The 20,554-nt window shown below is 52.8% G+C and overlaps 6 protein-coding genes and 1 non-coding gene across 7 annotated transcripts; 5 read left to right on the top strand and 2 right to left on the bottom strand.

Annotated features, from left to right (window-relative positions):
• Window positions 1-281: 281 nt before the first annotated feature.
• Window positions 282-1,935, top strand: NCU08028 (hypothetical protein). The gene has a single exon (XM_957605.2). It carries the CDS (start codon window positions 910-912, stop codon window positions 1,594-1,596), a length of 687 nt encoding a protein of 228 aa, XP_962698.1. The 5' UTR covers window positions 282-909; the 3' UTR covers window positions 1,597-1,935.
• On the bottom strand, window positions 1,936-5,178 carry NCU08027 (nucleoside diphosphatase). The gene is made up of 2 exons (XM_957604.3): window positions 4,612-5,178; window positions 1,936-4,552 (listed from the first exon to the last, which is right to left on the bottom strand). The coding sequence occupies exons 1-2, from the start codon at window positions 4,628-4,630 to the stop codon at window positions 2,307-2,309; spliced, it is 2,265 nt and encodes a 754-aa protein (XP_962697.2). The 5' UTR covers window positions 4,631-5,178; the 3' UTR covers window positions 1,936-2,306.
• Window positions 5,179-5,411: 233 nt separating this feature from the next.
• On the bottom strand, window positions 5,412-7,356 carry NCU08026 (3' exoribonuclease). The gene is made up of 3 exons (XM_957603.3): window positions 7,031-7,356; window positions 6,172-6,971; window positions 5,412-6,109 (listed from the first exon to the last, which is right to left on the bottom strand). The coding sequence occupies exons 1-2, from the start codon at window positions 7,161-7,163 to the stop codon at window positions 6,244-6,246; spliced, it is 861 nt and encodes a 286-aa protein (XP_962696.1). The 5' UTR covers window positions 7,164-7,356; the 3' UTR covers window positions 5,412-6,109; window positions 6,172-6,243.
• Window positions 7,357-7,577: 221 nt separating this feature from the next.
• Window positions 7,578-8,856, top strand: NCU14099. Its single transcript, XR_897893.1, has 4 exons — window positions 7,578-7,834; window positions 8,002-8,066; window positions 8,292-8,348; window positions 8,665-8,856. It is a non-coding gene; the product is annotated as a ncrg159 (non-coding RNA).
• A 485-nt stretch (window positions 8,857-9,341) lies between these two features.
• On the top strand, window positions 9,342-11,785 carry NCU08024 (mannan polymerase II complex ANP1 subunit). The gene is made up of 5 exons (XM_957601.3): window positions 9,342-9,782; window positions 9,868-10,538; window positions 10,602-10,921; window positions 10,978-11,073; window positions 11,129-11,785. Exons 1-5 carry the CDS (start codon window positions 9,673-9,675, stop codon window positions 11,375-11,377), a joined length of 1,446 nt encoding a protein of 481 aa, XP_962694.3. The 5' UTR covers window positions 9,342-9,672; the 3' UTR covers window positions 11,378-11,785.
• Window positions 11,786-12,342: 557 nt separating this feature from the next.
• Window positions 12,343-18,008, top strand: NCU08023 (cytohesin-2). The gene is made up of 7 exons (XM_957600.3): window positions 12,343-13,001; window positions 13,098-15,682; window positions 15,735-16,021; window positions 16,077-16,428; window positions 16,490-17,006; window positions 17,070-17,452; window positions 17,530-18,008. Exons 1-7 carry the CDS (start codon window positions 12,533-12,535, stop codon window positions 17,815-17,817), a joined length of 4,881 nt encoding a protein of 1,626 aa, XP_962693.3. The 5' UTR covers window positions 12,343-12,532; the 3' UTR covers window positions 17,818-18,008.
• A 143-nt stretch (window positions 18,009-18,151) lies between these two features.
• NCU08022 (poly(A) polymerase) lies at window positions 18,152-20,509 on the top strand. Its single transcript, XM_957599.3, has 2 exons — window positions 18,152-19,397; window positions 19,467-20,509. The coding sequence occupies exons 1-2, from the start codon at window positions 18,365-18,367 to the stop codon at window positions 20,291-20,293; spliced, it is 1,860 nt and encodes a 619-aa protein (XP_962692.3). The 5' UTR covers window positions 18,152-18,364; the 3' UTR covers window positions 20,294-20,509.
• Window positions 20,510-20,554: the final 45 nt, after the last annotated feature.

Genomic DNA, 20,554 nt, shown 5'->3' with positions numbered 1-20,554 from the left:
AAGGACTTGGCCTTTCCATCCATGTCATTGGATCCCAGAATGGAGATTGTATCGTGGAAATGGAGGGTCTATCTACTGAAGCTTCAAATTTTTGCAAGTCGAGGACTCTAGAATCATCTCTATGTTGGTTCCAAGACCCAGTGATTTTCTGAACTGCCCGGCTGCCCTGCCGTCACAAGGAAGCATCCGAGACGGGAGACCCACAGTAGCTTGAGATCTCGCCATCACATCATCAGCTTCAATAAGAGTGTAGAAACAAATATATACCAGACAACTCTTCGGGGGAAACTATCAAGTATAATTGACAGCTATTCTTTTCAATGAGGAAAACCGTGAAATCCCTTTCCCTCTCTATAGCCAGTGACGGTTGTGCGCAAAGAATACCTACCTTGCTGCCAGCTCATTGTTTGACCCCACATATTACGGCATTATAAACGCTTCGGCCGCTCCACGTCCGGAAAACAACTGAGATTCGAGGACAAAGCGGCATCTTCGAGGAAACAACAAACGGAATCGGTCATTCACCCCGAGTCCAGGTCTTTGTTTACATAGAGTTGACATTAACAGCTTCACACGCTACGACCGCGAGTTCGAATTCGTGGTCTTTTGTCTTCCAAAACCGAAGCTCACCCCACGATCTTGCGAACACAACTATACATCTTGAAGGACCTCAGCCATAGATATCCTATCTCATCCGTTCGATATATCTATCAGAGGCAAAAACCAGCACAAGCTCCAACCAGAACGGGACACCGAATCAACTCCCCATACCGACAGCCGTGAGCTCTGTCAATTTCATCATCATCAACCACACCCGAGCAGTGCCCAACAGCAACAGGCGATCAACACCGCCACCAAACCCATTCTCTTATCACACCACATTATCACCAAACCACAAATCCAACAAAAATGTCCCAACCCCTCTTCGGCCTCATTCCCGCCGGTCAGCCCGTAATAATCTCCCCCACCGAAGCTCCCAGTCCCACCTCCTTCCTGTACGCCATCCCACCGACCAACCCGAACTCTCCCCCCGGTTCCGCCATCTCCAAGCCCTTCGGGCACGTCGTCGTCTTTCTTTTGCCTGGCGTAGTCCTCCCCCCGGGGACCGCAGCAGCAATTTACCTCGTCACTCCGCCCTCACCAGGGCAGACGGCGCCCAACTTCAAGTTTTTGGGTGGGATCGGCCCGGGGAAGGAGAGTGCTATCTTCAAGGTTGGACCTGGTGCAGGAGGGACAGGGGGTGGGAACGAGAATGTGGTGATTGGGGTCTCGGTTGAGGATGCGGAGAGTGTGGCCAGTAGGATGTCTGCGACGGGGACAACAACACCAGGAGCAGCAGCAGCAGCAGCAACAACAAGTGGTAATGGGACAGAAGGGGCGTTGGTGCCGGTTTCGGCAGCGCGGCAGCAGCCGAGCACGCTGGTGCTGGCGCAGAGGATCATCAAGAATGCCTTCAACTTCTTGTCGAGCTATACCGGGTCCACGCCGGGGCAGATGGAGGTGGTGCCGCTTAAGGCGTTTGAGGAGTGGTGGAAGAAGTTTGAGAGTAAGGTGAGGACAGACCCGGGGTTTTTGGAAAGGGATGATGATCAATGATCAGTAAGCATATGGGGACAAAGGAATGGTGACTCAGAAGAAAGCGTTCTATACATATGTGACGAGGGCTGAATTCGTGGGAGAGGCTCCCGGATGGGCATAGTTGGAAGAAAGCCTTCTTTCCTCCTGGCGGATGTGTACCTAGTCTTGGGCTTCGGGGACAAAAGGGGGGGTTCGTCGAAATTGGTGAAATTGGTGAAATTGTAGATGGCAAGACCATGAAATTGTCATATTAATGATGAGGTCAGGTCAACGCCATGTTTGTGTATGTGTCAGATCGTTCAGGACGCAAATATACCCAGTTAGAACAAAGGACAAGCAAAGATGGCACAGAGAGACGCTGGAAAATTTTGCGAATGAAAATGAGGTATCTTGTTCCAAAATCCTGTGATAAAGCCATACTAGCTAGCTGTTGGCAATGAAGAAGAATGAAGAATAGAAATATACTGAAAGCCCGTCGCTCAGATGGGTTTGAAGACCACCCGTATCGTTGTCATCATACAAAAATCGTTGGACGACATGGCCGCTAACCTCCTAGAAGAACAATTATCCATCATCAAGAAAGTACCATATACAGAGGTAAAAGGTAGAAATGCAAAACCCATAAAACATCCGCCAACGCCGTTTCCCATGACAAATCGTTCAATCAAGCACAAAGCGACTGGTTGTCTTTTCGTAACAAAACTTTGAGGCACATGGGCCTCGACGCCTTAACCTTGCAAAGGCGACATCAAAGGACTTTTCAGCCTCGTGGGACTACCAGCCCGGCTCCTCCTCCCCTGCAAACTCATAGTCGTCGTTGTAGGCGTCAACCCCAGCCGCTCTCGACTATCCGTCCTGACCACTAAGCCCGCCCTATCGAGCGCCGAGCCGCCAGGCGTCATTAGTCCGTTGCCGCAGCCGAGATCAGCAAACCGGCCATCCAGGTTCAGCTTGGGCGTTGCCAGCCCCGACGTAATCCCAAGCTTAGACCGTCCCCCTCCGCTGGAGCTGCTGTCGCTGGAATCAGAGTAGAAGCCGTTGAGGTCGTTGTTGTGGTCAAAGTAGGAAGATGCTGAGTTGCGGAAGTGGGAATCGTTTAGCTCGAACTCGGCGGCTTCGCCTTCCTCCAGAACGCGCTCATAAGAGCCCGAAGAAAGGGAGCGACGGCCGAAGAGCTTGTTTGTCAGGCTGGAGAGGGGGCCGTTGTTGTGGCCGGACGATGCCATCTTGCCGAACAGGCCGGAACGGCGGGGCTTATGGAAGAGGTTGTTGACACGGCCATAGAACCGCATACGCCTATCCTTCTTGCGGAAAAAGAACAGCAGCGCGAGGAAGATGAAGAAAACGATGAGAAGACTGTGAGTGGTCTTGGCCTTTGTCTTGCCAAGGAGATTCTCGGCTTCCAAATCCCAGTCACTGCCATCGTCTGTAGTCCCATTGACGGCCGGACGGTAGGGCGAGTCGTTGTGGCTGGCTCCGCCGCTGAGTGGTGTCCACGTCGAACCTGCGTACTGGAAATCAGGTGGTAGCTCGGTTGCCCCGGCAGAAGGGATATTAGTACCAAAGCCGACAGGAAATCGATCGTCACCTGTCTTGGGAGGTACTTGGCCTGCTGCATAGAGAACCATCTTGCCAAGTGTCCAGCTAACTTCAATGCCATCGATCTTGTCCACCGGATGGAACGGATCTAGGAAACCCTTCTGTTTGGCCGTCTCGATGGCGCCCTTCGAGGCGTTGAGGCCCGGAGCGGGAAGTTCTTCGACACCAATTCGAGGAACACCAATACCCTCATGCAGGATGTTTATAAGCCAGGAAGCTTTGAAACAAGCTTCTTGAGCATCCTTGACCGCAAACTTCTTGTGGGCATCCAGGCTTGGTTCGATGCTGTTCCAGTCTCGGCCGCAAAAATCCTTGACCCGCTTTTGGTAAGTGGTGAAGTCGTATGCCTCATTTTCCTTACCACCAAAGACACCGTGTGTGGTGTGCCAATATTCGGAGACTCCAACGAAGTGATTGACGTCAAAGTCAATGGCTGGAACGTGCTGACCATTGATCAAACAAGGGTCATCCGCACATGGTTTGTCCTTGCCAAGCAGGGGATAAGTCTTCCTAAGGCATTCGTCAAAAGCGCCTGTACCAATTAGAGTGGTCTCGCCCTTCTTCGGTTTCGAAACTGGAGTTCCATCCAGTGACAACCTGAGCCCCTTTGGTAGACACGGATCGGGGAGTTCTCCGGCATCGGAAGTGGTGTACAAGTCTGAGAGGCTTTGTACATACGCCTCCCGCGCCCGGTTGACGCCAAACCCTAGCCATGTCGTCGTAAACACCTTGTACTCAGCTGGCGATCCATCGAGTGTGCGTAATCGTAAGAGCTTCAAGTCGTTTGCATGTTTTTGGGCTTCTGTTGAATTAGGTGCAAATGCGATTTGCGCTGATGCGCCTCCCATGTCCAAGAACCCATATGTGTGATGATCCTGTCCATGCGCATGTTGCTCTGGATGATCAAAACCCCCAAGAAGATAGTTAGACGCAATCCACCCATACAATCCCTCCGTTTCGCCTGGAATGACCTGAATATGTAGGTCGCAATCCGGAAGTGAGAAGTTCGTATTCTTGCGCAGGTATGTGCAGACAGCGCCGGTTATAGCATTTTGTTGGACCTGGGGAAGAAGTCGCATGCCAGCCGTGGCCATTAAGAAAATAGGGGTGTCGTGGATCTTGTCCGCGGGTATGATGTCGAGCGCATGGTCGATGAGTTCCTTCAGATAATCTTGGCCGACTACCCCAGCCTTCTCCCCAAATGTCGATATTCCAGGTCTAATCTTCTTTGTCCACTTCTTTTTCGTCGTGATCTTGGGCAGACTGCGCAACTCCTCGGGCGTCGCATCTACAAGCGCCTTCTCGGGATCCTTCCAACGATATATGTGTAGCCGTGTCCCCGAGGACCCGGCGTCCAAGATAACACCCCATCGCCCTGTCATTGCTTCAGTGTCGCGATCTTGGAAGACCTGAGGGGGTTGCGGGTGGACGTACAGTTCTTGTCTTTCCCCATCGAGAAGAGATTAGAAGTAGTCGATAAAGCGGATAATGACTAATGCGAAATCAAGTCGGACAAGGCACAGCTGTCTCGGTTCGGCGAGGATTGCTCAAGTTGTCGTCGGTAATGGCGTAATAGGGGAATTAATGTTGTATGGACGACCGCATCGGAATTATGGCATCAACAACCTGGAACTGTTGCGGAATCGCAGTGGAGACGGAACGAATTGATCGACGGTACAAGCAAGGCTGGAAGGAGGAATTACCGGCCGCAAAACGAATGGACAAAACACTATGGAATAATTAAAAGTGTACAGTGTGGTAGGTAGGTAGGTAGGTAGGTAGGTAGGCAGCCGGGACCGTCGGAAGAAACGAGAGTAGGGGTGGTTTTGGGAAAAGTGAAATGACCAGGTGCGAAGCGAGAGAAAACTCGCCCGAAAGCTGGGTGAGGTGAGATTTTGGAGGATGACGGGAAAGATTGGATTGTCAGGTCGTTTTACAATTCCCGCCTGAGTGGACAATGTGGGCCGAACTGGGAAATGTCTGTAGTTTTTTGGAGGGACCGTGGGGGGGCAGATAAGGAGAAGTTCAGGGGAAAGAGGGGCCCGGGACCACGCCACGCCGGGGGGCGCCCCGTCGCTGAACGCGGCCGGCACTGTGCCAATATGTGAGTGGTGGTACCACGTCCGCCTTCGGATGCAGTGACTTCAGTTCCATTGGGTTTCCTTGGTGGCGTTCGTAATGCTGAAAGTTACGGACCAGAACGCCGGTAATAACGCAACGTTACTCGATCTTTGTGCAGATTATGTAGTTGATCATGTTATGTTACCTCCACCTCGAAATGTTGATAAAGATACGAGCTATTCACCACAGTCCCCTTCAGATAAAGTGATTAGATCGTGCCGGACACGAAAAGAAAGTAGTTCAGGTGTAGTGTATGTATGCCCTACGCAGTAATAGTGAAACCTCGGTTCATGATCAGCCACCACCTTTGGCCATGTCTGCCCTGCTTCGAACATGCCGTGCTGCTATGAACGAAACGATACGCGTAATCTCCCCACATCATGTTTCCAATTTCAGAAACAGACGATCATTGAGGCGAAGAACGTGGAAGCTTCTCATACCCCGCGGTTCATAATGTTTCGGCAGTCAACCTCAGAGGGTAGCTCTGCATACCAGCCACAACGCTTCTTGGACGTCATTCGTCCATCACACTGCGATCTTCCAGCTGAGTTTCAGCAAAAGAGCGCTCGCTCAACCTGTCAGACCTTGACAGGCATCTCGAAACTATTCCCGCCGGAAGTTGACCATTCCATTCTTGCAGTCAGCCGCCGAACCTCGGAACGCAGTTCTGTTGTCGCTGCTATCGATTGGCATCTTCCGTTACTTCTGCCCTACATATGGGCTATTGCGAAAGACCAAGTGGCTGGTAGCTCGACCTATTGCATCAGAAGCTGGTCTTCGGGTCGATAAATCGACCAAAATCGTAGAGGTACTCAAAGACCATGAACCGTCAGACCATAGAATTCCATGCGTTTTTCCCGTTGATGGACTTACAGGTTTCAATACGAGTATTTCCCATTCGCGCATAGCTAAAACAAATAATACATTGCCGCGCCGACCTCATGATCACCCAACGGTCTCGTTCAGGCAGTCCACGAGCACGCGGTTGGCGCTCTTGGAAGCCTGAATGCCCTTTTCAATCAGCTGCGTATAAACGTCCATATCGGACGCAGGTAGGTCACCCTTGAACCAGAGGTTGGTGACCTCTTGTCGTGTGGGAAGATATGCGATGCAGCACGCTGCAAGAACCTTCTCATGCTCAGAAGGAATCGGGTCGACAACTATGCTGGGAGCAGCGTCATTACCTGCGTCCTGTACCAACGCAGCAACACCTCCGGCCACAGTGTCGACGCAGTCAATGCCAGCGTCAGCAAGTGCAGCCGAGGCAACGGTGATGCAGCCACTCAAGGCATTCATGGTGTCCCAGGCCTCAATACCCTGGGCCTTGGAGGTCTCCCGATCTTGCTCTCCTTCAACAATGGAGATGATGATATCCACTCCACTCTTTGGCCAACGGTCAGCAATGATAGATCCCCGAAGAGCCGTCTCAAGGTGAGTGCCGAGATCTCTCTCGATCGGGTCACGAATGTAACCACGCCTTTGCTTGGTCGCAAAGGGTGCAAACTTGACATGGGTGGACAAGATGATGTGAGGAGAAAAAGGTGTTGACCTGGGCAAAGCTCTAGGTCCATGAACGCTGCAACTGAGCTTCAAGCCAGAGCCGCCGTTTCCAGACGACTCGATCTCTAGGTAAGCAGAGCCAGAGGCCGACGGTGTCACTCCCGTCTTGAGATCTAAACGTGAGGTTAGTCTGTGTCTGCGAAACAGGAGGGTTTGTCCTCGACGTGCTTACACATTTTGCGAATTACGTTCGCCGGGCGTGACCTTGTGACCTTGAAACCTTCGGATTGCTTCTCGGGTGCATCGTCATAGATGGGAGGGTTGGTAGTCCCAACCGGTCCGTTAATACGTCTTCTGTCGGCCATTTTGAAGCCAAGATACGAGGGCCGGAGATATGGTGGGCTTGGTGATTGCTGTGTTGTTTCCGATGCCCTTCTCTGGTCGAAGAATCCTGAGATAGGTGAAGAGGAAGAGACCTCGTCTGTGTATGGCTTTCCTTGTTTCACGGTTGGTAACTTCTGTTGGTACCTCTGTTGACTGTTGAAAACAAGACGTGAGAGTCGCCGTCTACACTGCAGTGGGTCCACTCTCAAATTCAAGTAGTTGTGGCGCAACCTCACATTCACTGTCGATTTTGATCAGTCAGCCACATGCCCCACCCAGAATTCCATGTCAAAGCCACCGATGGAGGAATTTTTTGCGCAGCTACAAAACTCTGCCGCCTTCAGTTCCAACCTCATCTTGAACTCTTCCACCAACCCACACCGTTCGCAACGGCAGGAACGGCTTGCGATTGTCGGCATTGGATCAATGCCTTCATTTGATATGGCCACTGTCTTTGGGGAGCAGCCATGATACCATGGTCTTACCGTGCTCATGGTCGCTTTGGTTGGGCAGCCTTCTGCGCTGGCGCAGCAATGGCATGGTCATGTCAACTGTCCAGGCATGCTCTTGGTTATTCTGCGATGGCGAACCCCATTGCTAGAGAGCATGTCCTGGCTGTCTGACATGGCCGACGTTGGTTCGCACGGATAGAGTAAGTTTATTTCCCCTTGCCTTTCACATCTCATGATGATCCCATAACCACAGTTCTCGCGATAATCTCTGAGCGATCGAACAAACATGCACTACCATCTGACTACTCCTTCAACACATCCTTCACTTGCAACTCATTTGGAGGAACCGTTGACTGACAATCAATAGTACAGACAAAGTTGTTATTGTCACCGTTGCTGTTCCACTCCGTTTTCTCAGTCTCTACCCACTAGGTAAGCATCACATTGTTTTCCTTTCTGTTTTCTTTCCCCCACCTGACATCATCACCCACCCGATTGTCCATGATGAAACAAAATATTTTCAGTTCTGCTTCTGAATAATAATGAGCGATAACCAATTATACCAAAACCTTCTGATATGGCAATCACCCCAACTCTTTCTTGCAACGACAGCCCTCACCACACATGCTGCGAGCAAGTTGGCTAACAAACTTCAAGTTATATAGGATCTGAAAACGATCTTGCGTCTAGTGGGAGAGTCGACATGCCCATCTGGTAGGTACTTTGCCTTTTTTTTTTTTCCTTTGTCCCATGCACAATGATGACAACAGTCTATCCATTCAACGATATGTACGGGCCGAGCCATCCATCCGCACTGGAGCGTCTTTCGGGGCGTGAGGACTAGTTGTGGTGTCTCCCTTCGGGGTGTCATTTGGCTTCCGTTGTCCGAGTCTCCTGCGCACCGTTTTGGGGCGTGGGAGGCTTGGGCCGGCTTTGTAGGGCTGAGTTAAAACGGCTTGTCTGATCTGTGTCGTCTTCGCCTTCTGCTCGATGCCGATTCGCGTATGACCTTGAACTGACCGGTCAGTAGTTGATGGCGTGAACGTTTCATACGTTTTGTTGCAACGCATCTTTGACGAGGTAAGGTTTGTGTTCATGACTCGACAACTCAATGACCCCAGTAAAATTGGATGTAGTTGAGGATCGACGGTGTGCCTGTCCTTGACATTTACATAGGGCTTCAAGATATCAGCAAGGATAGAACAATGAAAACAAGAGTTGCAAAATAGTTGATTATCTCCAATCAGACCCAAGATATTGCCCTTGATGATGTGCAGGAGAAGTCCAAACCCAGTAGAACGAATGACCGGACACTTGCCGCGACGTAAGCCCGGTTTCCCTTCAAATCATCTGTGTCTCGAGGTTGAACATCAAATAAATTGAAGACACACCCTGATGTACCCATCTGTATTGCACACAGATGATAACTACGGCACAGACTCGACGGTACTTGCATTGCCACTGTTTCAGGTCGACTTTGCCGTCAATTCTGGAGCCTTGTCCTTGGCGACTTTAAATCCTGTACACTGCACTAGAACCCCTGAAACCAAGGCGTCAAGTCTGGGGTCATTTGTGGGTGGGTGCAAAATGCGCTACAATTGGCAGGACCCCGTCGAACGGCCGGGCCACTTTGCGACGCCATTGGTAAAGAAATCCATCCCAACCCGCCAATCTTATCTGGACTGGTACTTAGTACGTGTATCGATCCGTCAAGCTGCCCACAGCCCGGTGCGAACACCTCAGCTTTTTATCAAACGACTCGGTGCTACAGGAACGCGATCGTCTTGATCTTCCGCCCAAACTTCTCTCTGACCGCGATGCATTGATCCTGAACCGGCCTGGTCCCTTCTCTATCATTTCGACACAGTTTCGGCAGCGCGTGCGTCGAGAACATCCAGCGAGAGACCGCCCAGTCTGCAGCATCTGTTAGCATTTCCGGTTCGCAGGACTCAGGTACCCTGCGTGTGCGCAAAGGGGGGTTGAGGTGCTCGATAATATTGGCCGCCCCTGCAGCGACCATCTATCACCAAACAGCCCAATGCTGCCGTACGCATCTTCCTCCGGGTCCAAGGCGGTCCCTCGACACCATGCGAGCGGATATTCCAATGGGTACCCGCGAGGAAACACCTTTGAGATTTCTCCTCACAGGTAAAGTGCCCCCCGCCCCCTGAATCACCAGGCGAACGAAACGAACGTTGGAAGCTGACGGGAGCGGCCTCCTATCATTCCACAGGTTCCAACCTCGAGGCGCGGCACCACCATTTCGAAGACGGAAGGGACTATTCCTGCGATTGGCAATAGCGCTGGTATCATTACTTCTCTTTGGGCTGTTCGTTTGGCCCGGCGATTCGGGGTCTTTCTCCTGGCTTGGCTCCGGTTCTGAAGATTTCCAACTCGAGACGGTGCGATACTACGACCTGTCTAACGTGCAGGGCACCGCGAAAGGATGGGAGAGAGAGGAGCGAATTTTGATCTGCGTGCCGCTGCGCGATGCCGAAGTGCATATGCCCATGTTCTTCGGTCACCTCCTCAACCTGACGTATCCTCACCATCTGATCGATCTCGCTTTCCTTGTTTCGGACTCGAAAGACAACACCTTGGCGGTTCTTGAACGCGAGCTTACGGCTATTCAAGCTAGCACCGACCCGTCCAAGCACTTTGGCGAAATCTCCATCATCGAGAAAGACTTTGGACAAAAAGTTAATCAGGATGTGGAAAGCCGCCACGGTTTCGCCGCGCAGGCGAGCAGAAGAAAGCTCATGGCCCAAGCTAGAAATTGGCTCCTTAGCGCCGCCCTTCGGCCGTATCATTCGTGGGTCTACTGGCGTGATGTCGACGTGGAGACGGCGCCTACCACGATCTTGGAAGATCTGATGCGCCACAACAAGGATGTGATTGTGCCAAGTAAGCCTCCTGAACCCTTAGCTGATATTGAAAGGATAACTGGAAATGCTAACCGGACTTTAGATGTTTGGCGTCCGCTACCTGACTGGCTGGGCGGAGAACAGCCCTACGACCTTAACTCCTGGGCCGAGTCCGAAACCGCCCTCGCACTCGCGGATACTCTCGACGAAGATGCAGTTATCGTGGAGGGATACGCAGAATATGCTACCTGGCGTCCCCATCTCGCATATCTCCGGGACCCCTATGGCGATCCCGACATGGAAATGGAGATCGATGGCGTTGGTGGAGTGAGTATTCTGGCAAAGGCCAAGGTTTTCCGTTACGGCGTCCACTTCCCGGCGTTCAGCTTCGAAAAACATGCCGAGACAGAAGCTTTTGGAAAGGTAAGCTCGTCAGGCCTTCCCGCGTCTTTGGATCCGTCTAACCGCTATGGTAACAGATGTCGAGAAGGATGGGCTTCTCAGTTGTTGGCCTTCCTCATTATACTATCTGGCATTTGTACGAGCCTAGTGTAGACGATATTAAGCACATGGAGGTAAGCAATCACGCATCTGGTTATGCAAGTTTGACAGGTCCCTAACAGTCGGCAGCAAATGGAGCAGGAGAGACTCGCTCGCGAGAAGGAGGAAAAGGAGAAAGCGATGAAGGAGCAGAAGATGAAGGAGTCTTTTGGCGACGCCACTGGCCAATGGGAGAAGGACAAGAACGAAATACAAAACCTCGCCATGCAGGAGAACAAGAAGGCGGAAGAGCAACCAGCAGCAGGACAACAAGGCGGACCGGCTGACGGACCAGCCAATGCTGCTCCCAAGGAGGAGAAGAAGGAGGGCACTCAGTGAGCTGTGCTCGAGTGTCCACTCGGTTTTTTTTTTCTATATTTTCTTCTATCTTTTTAATACTGCCTCTTTCGCTATATTTCTGCATCCTCATCTCTGGTTTAACGTTGTGTTTCGCCAAGTGGACGCATACCAAAGAAAAATGGGTGGGAGGCACTTGTGAAGCCGCCCGCTTATACATCTACCTATTATGTACAATGGGCAGTTGGAGAGGGAGGGTCAGATATCAGGGATATGTAATTGGCGACGGTTCACACCGCATTCACCTCATGTCAGGAACGGACCGGAAAGACAAAATCTTATGGAGGGTAATCTAAGATCATGTATACTAGAAGCGTTTCGCGGCCAACGAGTTCAAAAAAAATCATAGCAGAGGCGTTCCGGGAAATGTCTTTTTTGCTTTGCAGTCTGCTACAGCGACCACAAATGGGTTGAGTGCACAATACTGACGCCTCTCTGGTCGCTTCATCCTGTTGTCTGAGCGTAGCGGCCGGATGTCTCTCGATTGGCTACCCGGTGGTAGTTGCTATTTGGCTTCGGGCCCAGGCCGCGAATGGAGACACGCCGGCTGCCCGGTGCCTTTGACATCAGACTGCGTCTCGGGAGGTACGTCGACCTCCAAATGTGCTCCCCCTAAAATTTGCATAGGTAAGCACATGCATACAAGTTTGTGATTAGCGATATCTGTTCTTGAAGAGAAAAAAACGAAAAACAAAAAAGGACAGGAGCAAGACTCAAAACCCTCCGTGTTGTCACAAGAGCACTGCCGTTGGCGAGGTACATCCCTTCTATACATCAGACTAGTCTAGTGTACACAGAGGTATAATAGGTAGGTAACTTGGCGTAGTATTAGTTGTCAGCCGCGGCGGCCACTGATAGGTAGGTGTACATAGTACTGGATCTCCAAAGGACATTTGTTACTACCTGCGCTAGAGGTACCTTAGTTCTTGGCCACCGTCCACCTGTCACACCAAGGTAGCCCCCCCTTCCCACTCTGGCTGTTAACTTGACCACGACATTCTAAATAGTCTACAACTCCGAACATTTGCAAACACTCGACGCTGTCACTCTCTTTGAAGGCTCACCGAGGACGACGGCCGCCCGAACCTCCACGACCCCTCCAAATAGTACGCCAAAAGAAAGACCGGCAGTCGCAGCATGAGTCGAGATGCGGGTGACCACCCAGCTGCCCTCGCGGACTCGGCTGTCTTAGCAGCAGCACAAGCACCCGGCACGCCGATCTCCGTCTCCCGCAAAGGCCCGATGTTCTCGTCGTCGCGCATGCAGTACCGCAGCCGCCCTGTCTCCGTGGCAGTCGACCCGGTCTCCCTCGTCATATCCGAGTGTATTGCGATCACGTCCGCTATTCAGAAACATGCCCGCTCGCCGCATTCGTCCGTGTCAGCCATCTTGGGGGGCAGCCCGAACCTGATCCAGCTGGTTCCCCCTTCAGGCCCGGCTCTGCGTCGCGATCAGAAGAAGATGGCTGGGTCCTCGGCCGCTGATGACTCCAGTGACTTGGCTACCAACCGATGGGGCTTAAGGGGGAAGAAAGGGAAGAGCATATTGGACAATCCGCTGATATCAGGCTTCGGAAGGCTTCGACAGGAGTTGACGGGCGTCAAAGGTAGCTATACAGACGACGCTGTTGCTCGCGTCATGTCAATGGAAAGGCAGAAAGGCCTCCAATGATCAAACTTTTGGGCTAATCGCATACTCACAGATATCCACCAGTTCGATGCCCTAGTCCTACTCTACCCGTTCCTCCAGATTATACAAGCCAAGGGCACCGCCGCTCCGATCACGATTCTTGCGCTCCGTGCTATCCAAAAGTTTCTGTCCTATGGCTTCATCGCGCCCCAATCTCCTCGGTTCGCCCTGGCCATGCAGTCTCTCTCTGCAGCCATCACCCACTGCCAGTTCGACATTAGCGACTCGGCGCAAGAGGAGGTTGTCTTGCTCATGATATTACACTTGATGGAGAACATGCTGGCTGGGCCTGGCGGCGACATTCTGAGCGACGAGAGCGTCTGCGACATGATGGGTCGGGGTCTCACCATCTGCTCCCGGTCGAGGTTCTCGGCGGTGTTGAGGCAGACGGCGGAAGCGTCTATGGTCCGCATGTGTCAGATCATCTTTGAGGATCTGAAGCACTTGGAGGTGGAAGCTGGCGAGGAGAGCGAGGCACTAGACCGGCAGACTAGCGGCGATATGGATAGTGTTAAGCTGGACCCTGTCGCCAACGGAACGGACGTCCCGGTCACTCCAGTGGCTACGGAGCTGCTAGTAGCGCAGGGGAACGAAAGGCCGGGAACGGCTACGTCTTCTGCTGATCCGCGGCCTTCTACAGCTGTTGAGACGGAAAATGGGGATCGCAGCAGCACTGCGAGTGCAGCAGACGCTCGTCGCAGCAGCACCAGCTCGGGAACTGGGAGCACTGCGTCCATTGATCTCCGCCCTTACTCACTACCATCCGTTAGGGAATTGTTCCGCGTTCTCGTGAGCTTCCTCAACCCCCATGACCGTAAGCATCCTGATCAGATGCGGGTCATGGCGCTCCGCATCATCCATGTTGCTCTTGAGGTTGCTGGTCCATCCATTGCCAGACATCCCGCGCTCGCCACCATTGCAGAGGACCAGCTGTGCTCCTACCTTTTCCAGCTCGTACGGTCGGATAACATGGCTGTCTTGCAAGAGGCGCTGGTTGTTGCTGGTACTCTGCTCTCAACTTGCAGGGGGGTTCTCAAGCTCCAACAAGAGTTGTATTTGTCATACTTGGTCGCTTGCCTACATCCAGCCGTTGAAATCCCTCGGGAACCTGGCATTGACCCAAGTCTCTATTCGGGTATTCCTCAGGCACCCAAGCTTGTCAAGCCGCCACCATCACAGGCCGGTAGTGGCCGGTCGACGCCTGTTCCAGTCAAGGACCGCCAGAAACTGGGCCTCGAAGGAGGCGCCCGAAAACCAGATGCCAGACAGGCCATGGTAGAAAATATTGGTGTTCTTGTACGAATGCCAAGCTTCATGGTAGAACTGTTTGTCAACTACGACTGCGACGAAGATCGGGTGGACCTCTGTGAGGACCTGATCGGACTGCTAGCAAGAAATGCCCTCCCAGACTCGGCAACGTGGAGCACCACCAGTGTTCCACCGCTGTGTCTGGATGCGCTTCTTCGTTTTATCCAGTACATCGCCGAGAGGCTGGATCAGGCGCCGGAAACGGAGGGTCTTCCCGACCCAGAAGAACTGAGGGAAAGGCGGGCGAGGAAAAAGGTGATCATCAAGGGGACGAACAAGTTTAATGAGAACCCCAAGGGAGGCTTGGCCTACTTGAAAGAAAAAGGGATCATCGCCAGCGATACTGACCCTGTGTGCGTTGCGACGTTTCTGAAGGGGACTTCCAGGGTTAATAAGAAGATGCTCGGCGAGTTCATTTCAAAAAGAGGAAATGAGGCGATCCTGGACCACTTCATCGGTATGATGGATTTCACCGGCAAGCGTGTCGATGAGGCGCTGCGAGTTCTCTTGGAAACCTTCCGTTTGCCTGGTGAGGCACAGCTAATCGAGCGCATCGTCACCTCCTTCGCAGAAAAGTACTGCGCCGGTAGTACTCCTGAAGACGTGGCAGATAAGGACGCCGTCTACATTCTCACGTATGCGATCATCATGCTCAACACGGATCAGCACAACCCCAACTTTAGGGGGCATGCTCGCATGACTTATACAGACTTTGCCCGCAATCTGCGCGGGCAGAACGGCGGCAAGGATTTCGCACCCGAATACTTGCAAGACATATATGATGCCATCAAGTCCAACGAGATCATTTTGCCCGAAGAGCACGATAATCAACATGGGTTTGACTACGCATGGAAGGAGCTCCTTCTCAAGACGGAGTCGGCTGGCCCGCTGGTCCTCTGTGACACGAATATTTACGATGCCGATATCTTCAACACGACGTGGAATGCCATCATCTCTTGCCTGTTCTTTGTCTTCATGTCGGCAACCGACGACACGGTGTATGCCAGGGTTATCACCGGCTTCGATGAGTGTGCGCGGATTGCTACCAAGTATGGCAATTCAGAGGCGTTGGATGAGCTCGTCTACCGCCTGAGCTTGATCTCGACGCTGAGCAGCGAGTCGCTGTCCAACACACAGCTCAACACCGAGGTCCAGGTTGGCGAGAACAGCGTTATGGTGAGCGAGCTGGCGGTCAAGTTCGGTAGAGATGTTCGGCCGCAGCTGGCTACGCTTGTCCTGTTCCGCGTGGTGACAGGTTCGGAGCATATCATTCGGAATAGTTGGAAATATGTGAGTGTTCCTGGCTGAGTGAGGGAAGTGTTTTGATGCTAATCGTAAACAGATTGTCCGGATATGGCTCAACCTATTTGTTAATTCACTAATACCGCCCTTCTTCTCGACGGAACCAGACCGACTTGCTTTGCCAGCGATACCGCTGCAGAGCCCCTCCAACGTAATCGACCGGCAGAAACAGAACGAAACCAGCTTTTTCTCCGCTTTCACCTCGTACATCTCGAGCTATGCGGCGGACGACCCGCCTGAGCCGTCGGACGAAGAGCTGGAGAGCACCCTTTGCACCGTTGACTGCGTCAATCAGTGCCACATTGGCGATGTTTTTGCCAACATCTCGTTAGTGCATCGAAGATTACCCTGGCAAAACTGCAACTAACACTGTACTTCTCAGGACACTTCCACCGCAGGACCTTGAGGCGCTTGTGGATGCGCTGCTTGCTCAGATTCCTGATGACAACGGACCCGAAGGGGCTGTTATGACTGTGAAGGCAGAAAACATCCCCCCCTCCTCTCCGACAAACGGCCAGAAGGCGCGTCAGAATACGGCTGCCTATGACCCGACTCTTGTCTATGTCATTGAGTACTGCACAGTGTTGGCTCTTCGTGACCGCGAGACCATCGAGCTGCTGGGCAAGCGGGTCATTGGAGCTATCCACACCATTGTGCGCGACTTCAACAACTACCATCCTATTGTTATTGAGAGGGCGACGTACTATCTCTTTGCCTTGCTTCAAGCCAGCTATGTAAGTGCTCGGTCGAAAGCTTATTGTTTGCTGCAAAAACGAGACACTGACGACTTGCCAGGACTTTGACCTCATCCGGGTCCCCATCCTGCTTCATACCGTATCCCTCTTTTCCAAGGAGATCCTGCTCAAGACATCGTCTCTTGTTCTTCGCGGGTTAAAGGAGTGCACAGAAAAGCCATGCCCTCTGAAAAGCGAGATGATGACTTCACCCGACTTCTGGGTGATTTTGAGGACCTTGGCCACCAACTCTGACTCGGCGCCTGCGGTTTTCGAAATCCTTGAGAGCGGTGTATCGGGCACACCATCGGCGATCATTGCAGATAATTATGAGGCAGCGATTGGGCTGCTCAACGAGTTCGCATCCATGGCTAGCATTGGTGCGATCGAGGAGCAGAGGGCGGATAGTACTGCAAAGAAGAGCGGCAGGAAGACGCCTGTCAGGCCGATCAAGCAGGACAAGAAGCCTAGCGAGAACGCGGTGGTGGCGCGGGGAATTAAGGCTATCCACATCATTTCGCAGATGACGGAGCGTATTCCGCATCTGATGAAGCAGTCACACCTGGAAAGCAACGAGGGTAAGTCCTCAAAGAGCAGTATCATTGAACGGGAATCTACATGGAGTGCTAACGCTACAACAGCATGGTCCGCCTACTGGCTACCCATCTTCAAGTCGCTCACCACGCAGTGCACCAACCCTTGCCGTGAAGTACGACATCTGGCCTTTGCTTCCATGCAGAGGTCCCTCCTTTCGCCGGAGCTCACTTCGGAGGACCACTCGGAGTGGACAGCTATCTTTGGCGAAGTTTTGTTCCCCCTGATTCTCGTACTGTTGAAGCCAGAGGTGTTCTCGTCCGACCGCGACGGCATGAGCGAGACGCGCGTGCAGGCGGCGTCGTTACTGTCCAAGGTCTTCTTACAGTACCTCGTAATGCTGTCTCAGTGGGATGGCATGTTGGATCTGTGGTTGAAGATCATTGAAATCATGGATCGGTTGATGAACAGTGGACAGGGAGATAGCTTGGTAAGTTACACCCAACATGCGGCTTGGATTCCCGGGACGACGAATATCAGAAAATCTAACGATCTTGCGCGTCATAGGAGGAGGCCGTACCGGAGAACTTGAAAAATGTGCTGCTGATCATGTCGAGTAACGGCTATCTTGTACCACCAAGCAAGAACCCGGAGCGCAAGGAGCTATGGGATGAGACGTGGAAGAGGATCGATCGGTTCTTGCCCGAGTTGAGGAAAGATCTGGCTCTGGATGAGCCTGAACCTGAGCCTGCAACAGAGCCTGTCGCTGAGGCGGAACCCGGGAACTCTCTGGGTCCGGTAGAGGCGGCTACTGAGGCGCCGGCGCAGGAAAAGAATGAGGAGGCCACGGCCTGAGGTGGATATATATAGAGAAATGGAGAAGCTTAATGTGGGTAATATGGGAGTTACGTATGCTCATTTTCCTTACTATAGAAGGCGAGGCCAAGACGGGTCATTTCTGGTCGGATTTTCTGTTACCTATAAATGAACTAGTAGTATCCATTGTCAAAAGAAGGCATTGACAACAGCTGAAGATGGACTCCAAAGGGGGCCGGTGTTGATTTCACCTGCACCGTAAAGTATACTGTGTGGGCACCGTGCCTGGACGTTCAACTAATTGAGCTTCATCGATAATCGTACAACCTGCAGAGCATACAACCTTGAGCCTTTCTGTTCTCCAGATTATTGTGTCTATTGCTGCTGATTTCGTGACTCGGACTGAGTCATCGGCGTGTTGGGAAGTAACAAACCAGCTGTCCCGTCCATCAAGCGGTCGGCCTCCCAGCAATTCAAAGCCTGCACTCCACATTTTCACTTTACATTTCACTTACCTTGACAACAAGAGACAGCCTTGTAAAACGGGAAGTGACATCCATCCCTCAGTAGAACAACCAAACGGCGAATGCTTTCTCGTCTCTGCCGCTTGCCACTGAGACGATCTTGTCATTCTCCCTTCTTCCTCATGAAGCGCAAATTTGGCGACTTCTCCTCACCCACCCCACCACCCGACAACAAGCCCGAACCACAAGCTCCCGCTCACCTTGAAGCTCAAGCGAGCGACTCAGCAAAGAGGCAGACTATAAGAGCCACCACCCCTCCTGCCATTGTTGCTGCTAGAACCAGACGGCAAGCAGTCATGGCTGACAGCGCAGTCTTCACGGACCAGAGCATCCCGCTCAACGCGGTCGAGGCCCAGCTCAAGGGTCTCCTCATCGACGTTGCCAAGTACATTAACGAGTCTCAAGAAGCCGCCGAAGGAGAGAAGGAGGGCAAGAACGTCAACGAGCCGGTGATTCTCCGATGGGCAGGCGGCTGGGTCCGCGACAAGCTCCTCGGGACCGAAAGCAACGACATCGATGTGGCTATCAACAACATGACAGGCGAAGCCTTCGCCCTGCGTCTGCGCGACTACTGCGATGCCGACCCGGCCCATCGGGAGCGCCACTCCATCGGTCCCGCCGACGTAGGCAATCTGCACAAGATCGCGCGCAACCCGGACAAGAGCAAGCACCTGGAGACGACTACCATCAAGCTTTTCGGGTTGGACGTCGACCTTGTCAACCTGCGCAAGGAGACGTATACCGAGGATAGCAGACACCCGCAGGTCGAATTTGGGACGGCCGAGGAGGACGCGCTGAGAAGGGATGCGACGGTTAACGCCTTGTTCTATAACTTGCACACTGGCAAGGTGGAGGATTTTACGGGTGGGATGAAGGATATGGAAAGGAAGCTGATCAGGACGCCGCTGGAGCCGCTTCAGACGTTCATGGACGACCCGCTGAGAGTGCTGAGGCTCATCAGATTTGCGTGCAGGCTTGGCTTTACAATTGACGAGGAGACAAAGGCGGTCATGGGTGACGAGAGGGTGTTGGAAGCTCTCAAGCTGAAGATTAGCAGAGAGCGAGTCGGTGTCGAGTTGGAGAAGATGCTCAAGGGTAAGTCTTTTCTTTTCCTCTCCTCCAACTACAATCTTTCTACCAAATGTTAACACCACCTACTGCCAGGCCCCGACCCCTTCTCCTCCCTAACCTACATCAACAACCTCTCCCTCTACCACACGCTCTTCACCGACTCCGCCCGCTCGGACTTCCCGCGCCCTCCGCTCACCTCCTGGCCCATCGCCTACCAAACCCTCCACTCTCTCTCCACCACCCTCGCTACCCCAGGCTCCATCTACTCCCTCCTCGTCACCTCTCCAGAATCCGCCTACTTCGCCTGGAACCTCGCCGCCCTCGTCCCCTTCGCCTCTCTGCCCGACGACCCTCCCCTTAAGGGCGGCAAACCTGCCCCGCCGCTCGCCACCCAGGCGGCCCGCGAAGGCTACCGCGCGCCCAACAAGCTCACGGACGTAATCACGGCGTCGCACAGAAATCGCACGGCGATCCTCGCTATGCGCGACTTGGTCGTTCGTCCTGCTGCTGGCGATGAGGGGAAGAAGATGGAGAGGGACAGGTTGGGCTTGGCGATCCGGGAGTGGGATTCGAGACCGGGCGCAGGCGCCAACTGGCGACTGCAGGTTTTGTATGCTGTGCTCGTGGATGTTGCTGAGCGGACCACTAGTGAAGGTAAAGAGACGGTGGAGGATGTGCTAAAGGAGTGGCAAGCCTTTTTGGATCATCTGGTAGAAATGGACCTGATGGATGCGCCGAGCGTGAAGCGGATCATTGATGGCAAGCAGCTGGCAAAGGCACTGGGGGTCAAGCCAGGGAAGTGGATGGGGCAGGCGCTGGAGGTGGTGATGGCGTGGCAGTTGAGGAATCCGACGGTTAGTGATCCGGAGGGGGCGGTGGAGGAGGTTAGGAAGAGGAAGGAGGAGTTGGGGATTGAGTGAATCTGTTCAAAAAAGGACCGGTTGTGGCTTGTGAGGGAGATGGCTGGCTGGTTTATAAATATCTCTACAGTTGCGCACGGGATAATGGACCATTCGACGTAGCATAACAAGAGGTTGAAAATACCAAAGAACACAAGAAAATTACCAAGGAGGCGTGGCTGGAAAATATGATTTTTTGAGAACGCAGTACCGAAGGAGATTGTCTGCAACATGTCCTTTCATCGTGCTACCAGCCACCATAACCTCATTTCGGGAAAGACA

The sequence above is a fragment of the Neurospora crassa genome, linkage group IV (assembly GCF_000182925.2).
Source record: "Neurospora crassa OR74A linkage group IV, whole genome shotgun sequence".
In the NCBI taxonomy this organism is placed as follows: Eukaryota; Fungi; Ascomycota; class Sordariomycetes; order Sordariales; family Sordariaceae; genus Neurospora; species Neurospora crassa.
Note: the sequence above shows the minus strand (reverse complement) of the source record. Positions and strands in the feature narration are given on the sequence as shown.